Source organism: Manduca sexta, chromosome 8 (assembly GCF_014839805.1).
Source record: "Manduca sexta isolate Smith_Timp_Sample1 chromosome 8, JHU_Msex_v1.0, whole genome shotgun sequence".
Taxonomy (NCBI): domain Eukaryota; kingdom Metazoa; phylum Arthropoda; class Insecta; order Lepidoptera; family Sphingidae; genus Manduca; species Manduca sexta.
In genome coordinates this window covers 9,805,986-9,815,701 of record NC_051122.1, presented here as the reverse complement: position 1 = coordinate 9,815,701, position 9,716 = coordinate 9,805,986, and the positions used below count along the sequence as shown (strand labels likewise).

General features: G+C 42.7%; 1 protein-coding gene across 1 annotated transcript; it reads left to right on the top strand.

Moving 5' to 3' along the window:
• The first annotated feature begins 6,544 nt into the window (after window positions 1-6,544).
• Window positions 6,545-9,132, top strand: LOC115445383 (zinc finger protein basonuclin-2-like). The gene has a single exon (XM_030171624.2). It carries the CDS (start codon window positions 6,642-6,644, stop codon window positions 8,730-8,732), a length of 2,091 nt encoding a protein of 696 aa, XP_030027484.2. The 5' UTR covers window positions 6,545-6,641; the 3' UTR covers window positions 8,733-9,132.
• Window positions 9,133-9,716: the final 584 nt, after the last annotated feature.

Here is a 9,716-nt window from a genome sequence, read left to right as displayed (position 1 = left end):
CTTGACGTAGATATAAACCGGATTGTTTCAACCGTTAAAACAATTTGTTCCCGCCATTATGAGCATTAGCAAAGGAAACATCGATATAATGACATCGATCACGATACAATACGTAACGTATGAAAAAATGGCGTATTTTCATAGTTTTTACAGTTTCCGCCCGCGCCCAGTGGACGCACGCGAGCCGAGTCAGCCACCGTGCCCGCGTCGAAAGTGTTATGTTGTTGCCCATTGATAGAAAAAACTGGTTATTTTGTAATTCATCAATAATCTAAATAGCGATAGTTGGGAATGCAATCAGATGCCGAGGAAGATCGTGGATCCATCAGGAGAAAATTAATTTTGTCTATGCTATCTTTTATTTTTATTTCTACAAATATACATATTATAGCCATTGTAACTACTGGACATAATAAGACTTATCATCTCATGTCTCAGGATGGCGAGCGCAGTGGAATACCAAACAATACTTTGTAATTCAAGGTGTTGGATGGTGTTACTACTGTTTATGGGCGATACAACCTATCGCTTACTATCAGGCGAATGGCAAGCGGGTCTCGTCATTCAAAGCAATAAAAAATACTATAATGATAAGTTTTATTTAATTAATCACCACTATATTGGAACTAAATTAGAACATAACTTTAGCTAGTTATGCAACAATATAGCTGACCATAGATAGACTCCATACAATTTTAATAAAGAACTACGCCGTAAAAAACAAATAAAAGAAACATAGATGTGTACAGCTCAAAAAATAATAAAATAGATGGCCATTAAACCATAAGATAGTCGTCTCTACATCCGCGTACACTCGCGGCACGTGAGTACAAAGCTATAGTTGGCCGGCAGTGTACAGAGGGCGATACATCGTACAGTGTCGTGTGCAAGTGTAGCCAGAAATATTTTTAATCCAAACAAAATGCGGCCGCTCTTCAATATAAATATGTCGGTCGGCGGGAATTAAGGAGTTTGTACATTATAATGGCCGAAAGTGTAATTGTGTACACTCTGCGTGAGTTAATGCCGCTTCTGCTATGTTTTTTGCATTTAGTTTACGATCTGTTGAAAGGTTGCCACTTTCTAGTGTTTTGTGTTGTCTATGTTTGAATTAAGAATTGGCTGTAACCGCCAATGCATCGGTATACATGTTTTATTACATTTAAAATCACAAACACGGCTCCCAGTCTGTATCTGGCTGTAGAGGTTGTCTGCAAGTTGCAGTTAATTTATTATTGTCGTAGACCAACACTAGATGGCATTAGTGCATGCTTAAAGTAAGTAGGGTAACTTAAAAGTTAAATGGTCAACAGCGTTCATGACTACCTCAGTTTGATAACAACGTAAAATTCATGTTTCCTACCAAGTAAATTTTTAAGTTTATACGTAAAAAATTTTTTTTTAGTTTATTGCACTCAAAAGTTGCCTTAAAAAGGTCTGCAAACATTATAAGGCGTATCCTTGGCATATCTTGTAATATACGAAGACACAAAATAAAATACAAGGCACACTACACAATGGCACATTAATACAACTACCATAAAAATATTAAGCATCCTTATCGTCGGTTGGCAGGCTAATTGATTTTTAGCGACAGTACTTTTAAAAAAAAATGAGACTAGGTACAAAACACAGAGAAAAATGTTCCGATTTCAAATATTTATAAAACTCAAAGTCGTTTACGTCAATTAGCATTCTAACCGTCAATATCCATTACTTTGCCATACCAAAGCCAATCAACACCGGTTCATTTAAAGTTCATTTTACAATATGCAATTACCGCGAACAAGTGTGAAAAGTCCGCAAGCCGATATAAAAATCAACGTTGACCAGAGCCGGATCACTTAGGACAAAAAGAGAACTTGTTTATATTATGCGCCGCGAAACGTACTGGATTATATGGGTGACTGTAGTCAGGTGCAATGCACTAGTGTAGAGCGGGATGGGTGATTTTTTATTAAATGATGAGCCTACCTTTATATAACTTTATGATATGTCTTAACATCAGTTGCTTCGGTGGCGTAGTTGTATCGTACAGGTTGGGGTCTCGGGTGCGATTTCCGGGTCGGGCAAAGTGATATTGAGTTTTTTTGAGATCGTCTGATATTTTACTTGCCTCCTACATCATGGGATGGAATACACTTGGCAAAAGTACTAGTAAGTACATACTCACGCCTTCTAGGCCTACACGCCTAGAAGGCGTGAGAATGTAAAAGCTCATCTCCATGAAACGAGTAGAAACTGCCTGCAATTCAAATGACAAGCACTGCAATATACAATTCTCGTAACACCAAGACGCTATATTTAAAGTATAATTAATTAGCTTTAATTATTATTTTTACTGTTATTTGCTAGCTTAAATGAACATCTTGATATAAAAATAATTTTCGGATTTTATCGCGGTTTAAGTATATTATAATTTTCCTCCAACATTTCGAAGACATTGCAGCCTTCGTAGTCACAAAACGGACTTAGGTGTTGGTTATCCAAAAAGTCAGTTACAATATCTACCTACATTGAACAACACCTCTTACATTTCAGACTTTGGTTAAGCACTATATGTTTTTACGTAAGAAGTGAAGATTTTCTACCCTTCCTCACCATCTCCACGTAAGACGTGAAGATTTCTTCCCTTATCCTTATTCCACTATCTCGCTATCTCCTACACCTCACGGCACACAATAGAGGAATAATGTTTGCGCCACGCTGAGAGCGATAGTCGGGTAATTGTAACTGTTTCCGCGGGATCGGGAATGTTCATTAGGTGCGAGGCGACAACACGCAGACACGATCGCGAACTCTTAGATTCGAGGTTTGTTGGGATTAGAAGATTTTTGAGCAACGAATGAGTAGATTGGGATTTTTACTGCGGGCACTGCAATGTAGTCCCATTGCACTTGATAATAATGTCTGATCCCAGAACGTGACACATTTATGAGGGCCACTATGGCGGGTTTTAACCCCTTGTGTACGGTGGTCGCTATTTGAGCGGATATAAAATCGATCACAAATTCCAGATTCCGAGCTGATACGCAGCAGAAAAACTCAAATAACACTTTGTTCGACTCGGGATTTAAACCCAGGATACCGTAAAAATTACACATCTTAATAAAAATATGTTATCTCTATTGTAACAGTGCATTGTCCATAAACAGTGTTTTCTTCCCTCTCAAATGTTACAACAAAGTAATAAAACTTTTTCAATTTTACGAGTCCAAACCTTGAGTATTTGAAGGTGTTTTAAAGAATGTTCTGTGGCTTACACATTTAAATATATTGTTTTTTGAAGTTACATTTCTTTGATGTGTCTTCAAACGGGAAGCGAAGTGGTAATCTGTATGGAATGTACACTCGTTATTTCTCGTGGCTCGTGGTACACGGTGATGTTTGTTTGTGGTATTTGTATAGTTTTATATTCGGTTTGAAACGGTTTTTAAAAAAGGCTTGGTTTAAAATTACGAACAATTCTGTAGAAGTATGTTTCTTGCTTAATTTTTCGTTTCAATTTAAGAAACTGTAGCGATTACAAAATTTTTCGTCGAAATTTTACAAACCATAGTGATTAGGAATTAAATTCTTAAGTAATATAACATAAGGTCTTTTTAAGGTTGACTGATTTTACTTCTGTCACAAGCAATGCTTACCAGGCCACGTAGGAATATTTCAAATCTTTACCTATACCTACTAAAGTGCATTGAAATTGAAATCTAAATCAATGGAAACCTACATGCCTATCCATAAGATTTTCGAGGGTGTGTGAAGTCTACCACCCGCACTAGGCCAGCGTGGTGGACTAAAGCCTAATCCTTCTCAGTAGTAGAGGAGGCCCGTGCTCAACAGTGGAACAATACATACAGAGCTGGTATTACTATTATTATTCAGTATGCAGCTTCTAAATCGACGAGGTAATTTTAATAATTTTAACATGTTTTTTATACGATTAAAAAGTATCAATAAGTTGCCATGGTATTATACCGACTAATTCACAAGTTTCCAGAAAATGACAACAGATGGCGTTAGTGGTAGGATTTGTATACAAATATAAATAATTAATGTAAAATATAATACTTTTGTCATCCAGTAGAGGATTTTAAGTTTAAATAGATTGGGTTAAGTGCAGGAATGCATAAATAGGTATTGATAATGTAGAGTTCATGGGAAAGACAATGGGAAACCCCTACGTCATTGGACAGCCGAGTTCTAATGTTTTACGTCATTTAAGTTCTGGATAGTGCAGAATTCCGGTCCATGTTTGTTTTGAGAACACAAGTGTACTGGATTATTGTGCTGTGCCAAAGTGCCGTGATAATCAAGAGGGCAGTAAGTCAATAGCGGCCAATTGCTTTATTACTGATTTGGAATGTACACAAACGAACTTTCTTCCTATCTAGATTTCATAGTCAATTATAAATTCATTTTCTTGTATAACCTAGTTAACCTTTTATAAAGAAGAACCGCCTTTTTGAATTACTGCCCGCGCGATTACCACGGCACTATAAGCAACACTTTAACCGAAAACAAAAGTTTTGTTTTAACGGGAAAAAAATTGTAAGATATAGTTCTTGTTTGACTTTTTCTTAGAATTTCAGTTATAAAAACATATTAATATATACTGTAATTTTAGAACACGATCGGTTTGACTTTCAGACGAGGATTACTAAGAATTTTAGCTATTGTAACAAAAATATTGTTAAAGCATTTCACTGGTAGGTCTCTCATTTGTGAGAGTCCGCCTGGGTAGCACCGCAATGTCTATTTCTGCCGCCAAGCAGCAGTGTGTAGTCATAGTTGTGTCCCGGTTTGAAGGACGTAGCCAGTGTAACTACTGAACATTATAAGACTTAAAATTTCATGCCTCAGGATGGCGAGCGCAGTGAAATACCAAATAATACTTTGTAATTCAAGGTGATGGATGGTGTTTCTACTTTTTAAGGGCGATCATATCGCTTACCATCAGACGAACGGCAAGCTCGTCTCGTCATAAAAAAAACAATAAAAAATCATAAGTTTATCAAGTCTCTACAACGAATATTTCATGCAGATCATAATATTTGCTTGTAAAGCTGTCTAGTATTCTTAAATGAGTCTATGTCTAGCTCAGACAGATAGATTGGAAACATGTGTCTGCATACACAAATAGAAAAATCTTCATTTAAGAAAAAAATAACATTTTGAACAAGAGGGATATAAAAATAATTTTGTATGTTGATAACATTTTTAAAAATCGAAAATGTATTATTTGTTTTTGATAGAACCAAAATTAAAAAAAAAAGGTTAAGATAAGGTCAACGTTAAGGTTATCATCATAACTTAATCATCGCTTGAGAGTGATTTTAGCCAACCTGAATGATCAAAGATATTAGAAAATGCATTTCAGACCATATTCTGATGCCTATAGTAAAACTAGATAGAAATATTAGCTCACGCCTCTATCCTGGAAAGGGTGAGTAGTGAAGTAACTTCTGCAACGATACTTCATAGAAATAAGTACATAAACCAGTGTTATGATGCAGTAAGTAAGCACTTATAGTTTGGAACAATGGTAAGCTCTAAGTTATTAGATCTTTACGTATATACTTGTATCAAAATATTATTGTTTATTCCTAACTTTATAAATTAGTGGTGTGTTTATTATTAGAGTTGATCTTTGTACTTCAATAATTAACATAAAATACTCACTAATATTGCTATATAACCTAATTTTGTATCTGTTTTTATAACATTGATCTCTAAATTGGAAATCAATGCATTACTATTCTTTGAAAACCTTAGTCTGCATGTTTTATATATGATTTTATAACTTAGCAGTAGCAAAGTAAGATTGAAACATGAAAAAAGCGTCATTAGGAGTACTCGCTAGTTCAAAAATACGTGTGAATTATGTTCAAAAATATTTAGTTGGATGTTTTGTTTGAGAGCGGCTGTAGTGTAGTGAGTGTATCGCACGTTCGCTCATTGTTTGTTTACATTCGTACAGAGCGCTTTTTTAGCGCCGCCAGCGCTCGTGACTCGCGGATTCTTCGCCGCGACTGTGGGCGAGTTGTTTACTGCTAGCACCAGATCAGCCGCCAATTACTTGTGTTCCGAGGCACCTCACCAGCGGCTTGCAGACACGCCGCGTGTTTAACTTCGACGTGTACTAATGTTTGAATGGTTCGCTCGTAGGCACATAGCACCGTGCATACGTGTTCGTAACGTTTCTGGGAGATTCACCGGGATGTGTTGTCCGTCATCGGCGCTTCGGTGTGGCCGGTATGTGCGCCGGGCCGCGGCACGTACAGCGCACACATGTGCCTGCGCCCGGTGCCGTATGTGCCCAGTTACGTAACGGCATGCGATGCTTTAGTTCTCCAGTGTTTACAGTGGTCGGTGCGGTGCGAGCGCGACTGTCGCCTGTCCCCACCGTGCATCGATCCGCTCCGCCCAGCGCTCGCTCCTCCCACCTGCGGCCCCCGCGCCCGCCGCCCGCGCCCCGCCGCCGCCCGCCGCGAGGCCCCGCGCCGCGCCCTCCCCCGCGCCGCCAGCCTTTGTCGCGCGCCGCCCGCGCGCGGTCACCTGTGTCGCACGTCCTCAGTCGCAAAGCGGCCGCGTCGCGCGCCACCCGCTTCGCATTACGCGCGTTGTATTATGACAGTGACGTGATGGAAGGCAAAGAGTTCGGTGCGGTTCCCGGCTTGCCGGCCGGCCTGGACTATTTCATGATGCCGCGAGTGAGCCAGCCCGCGCCCCACTTCGACTTCAGAAAGCTCGGCGCCAGCTTCAGCGGGCGCGAGGAGGAGCGCGACGAGCAGCGCGAGTACCCGGCGGAGCGGCGCGACCCGCCGCCGGCGCCGTGGCCGCTCGGGCTCGGCGTGCAGTTCGTCAACCCCGCCACCGGCAAGAAGAGGGTGCAGTGCAACGTCTGCCTCAAGACTTTCTGTGATAAAGGCGCGCTAAAAATACATTTCTCCGCGGTGCACCTGCGGGAGATGCACAAGTGTACGGTGGAGGGGTGCACCATGATGTTCAGTTCGCGCCGCTCGAGGAACCGGCACAGTGCCAACCCGAATCCGAAGCTGCATTCGCCGCACGTCAGGCGTAAGATCTCCGCACACGACGGTAGGTCCGCGCAACCGTTCCCGCTGCTACCGGCGCTGGCGCGGCTGCCTCTGCCGCCGCCGGCGCTGCTGCCGCCCGAATTAGCGGCGCGCTTGCCGCCCCCATTGTCTGGCCCACCCGGGCCCGCGCCGCTGCCGCCCAGGGTGCCCCTCGACGATCTGCGCAACTTTAGTGAAATTGAAAAAATGTATAGAAAAATTCCACCACCCGATGAACCTTCCCGCAATATATTAGACTTAGCCAAATCTGTGAATAATGAAGATGAGTCAAATAACTGCAGTGAAAACAATGATATCGGTTCCGATGACGAGGACAAAGATAGATGTGACGATAGCATCGACACTTCTCTCGTTCAAAGGTTGCATTATAACGATGAACCCGAGGACTTGAGCGTAAACAAAAACAGAGAAGACGTCAAGGTGACCAGTGCACAGCCAGATAATAACGGAAACCGCGTCGACCCCACCGTCTCAGATGACAAAACATTACTCGTTCCTAACAAGCGTAAAAGAAAAAGTGGCAATCCTACTAGGTGTTCCCAAAGTAACGAGTATTCAGCCTCTGACGAGGAATACCAGGCAGATTTGTTTAGAAATATTTCGACGCCTGGCTCCAGTCGGCCGGATGACGAACCGCTCTCCCTCAAAAAACAGAAACCTGAGAAGATGGAGACATTTCAGAACGGTGAGGATGCAACTGTGGAGCCGGAGGTGACGCGAGTGAAGGCAGAGAGTGAGTCTGACGACGAGTCGAGTGCGCCGAGTGTCGTTCGCGAGGGATTGCGACTGCGGTCGGATCTGTACACGCCGAGCGACAGCGGTAGCGACTTGCACGCGATGGAGGAGAGGCTCGCGAGGGCGCGCTCCCCCTCCGCCAGCAGCGACCGCACCGACGAGCGCGACATTAACGACATAGAAATCCCCATAGACGATGAGAACCCGGACCGGTGCACCGCCTGCGGTAAAGTGTTTCAGAACCACTTCACACTTCGCATGCACTATAGAAACAATCACCTTAAACTGCTTCACCCGTGTGACGTCAACGGCTGTGACGCCGCGTTCCCCTCGCGGAGGAGTCGAGACAGACACAGTTCGAACGTGGACCTGCATCGAAGGCTCCTGTCCACCACCTTACCGGAGGGACGAGATCAGAGGCCCGCCTTCGAAGTCAACGCGGAATTACTGAATAAATTATACGCAGACATCAAAGGTCTAGCGTCAACTCTAGAGAGCTTACGGTACGGGGGCAACGAAGAAGTGACACAGTTGCCGAGCTACGTGACGGAAACCATGAAGTTCTATAGTAGAAATTTAAGCGCATTGCAGGCGGGCCTGTTCCCTCAATTTACTGAGCGAGGTTTTTTTCCGTCCCCCTTCCTGATGGGTAACGGCGCGCCGCAAGCGGGAGGTCCGTACGGCGCGGCGGCGGGAGCGCAGTCGGCGCGGGAGTCGCTGTCACCGCTGTCGGCGTCTTCGCCGCCGGTGCTGTCGCCGGGGCGGCTAGACGCGGCGCACGCGCGGCCCCGCGACGATGCCAAGCTGCTTTTTCGCGAGAGCTCAGAGACGTTCAAGAAGATGACTTCGCTGTGCGAGCGGCAGGAGCAGCTGTACCAGCACCACGTGCCGGTGTCATGACGCGGCCGCCTGCCGCGCTCGCCCTGGTGATACCTCACCTCGTGAACATACGGCGCAATACAGACTCTCTATTTAATTGTTAATAATATTAATTATTGTGTTAATTCTATGTATTTCGTTTTGTATTTTTCTTGTGATATTTAGACAAATATTATGGTAATAATCGATCCCACGAACTGTAAGTTAATAGGGATAGTACAGCTTGGGTGTTCACCGCTCGGTCGGCGTGATGCGTTGTGAAGCGAAGTGCAATACGGACTCGGATATTATAAATATTAATGGACTGGCCGTACGGCATGATACCGCGTAGAGTATTCGTAATCGATGTTGAAAGTAAACGTTATAATGATCAGCTTCATTTATTGTTCTGGCGCAATAAACTCATTGAGGAAAAAACCAACAATTGTTTTTATTTCTGGTGCTCGGTAAGTGTGTGCCGAATTGGCGCCGATACGATCTGGTTACGGGTAATGACTGCGTGCTGCGAGCTGCGAGTGGTGCCGACGCGGGGCTCGCGGCGGTCCATCCCGTGCCTTTATAGTCCTACAAGTTTTTGCTTCCTTGTCGACGGTGTTATTGCTTACTAACGAACTAAATTAGCTTTTTAGGGTGCCATCAAGCGTTATGGCTTAATTAAATTAACTAATCTGAAGAGTTTTCACCGAGGCTTTTTACGCGAATAAACTTGTCGGACAACTCAAAAACTAGTTCCGAACATCGTGTAATATCAAAATATACAATAAAAATATGATAATTTCAGCATTGGATATGAAACTATGAATAATCAATAAACGAGTTTCTATTATGGTGCGTCCAAATAATATACAGTAGCCGATGTATAAATAAATTAATGAACATATTAATTTGTTAATAGTTATAAAGAGAAAGCATTCATTGAGATGGTTCATTGCTGAAATCGAGTAGAATTTTTTATTATAATATATGTATAGGTATTTAGAATATAATTTGATCTAGTATAATTTT

Bases quoted from the DNA above. Each gene is read 5' to 3' on its own strand.
- LOC115445383 (XM_030171624.2), top strand. From the start codon at position 6,642: ATGGAAGGCAAAGAGTTCGGTGCGGTTCCCGGCTTGCCGGCCGGCCTG.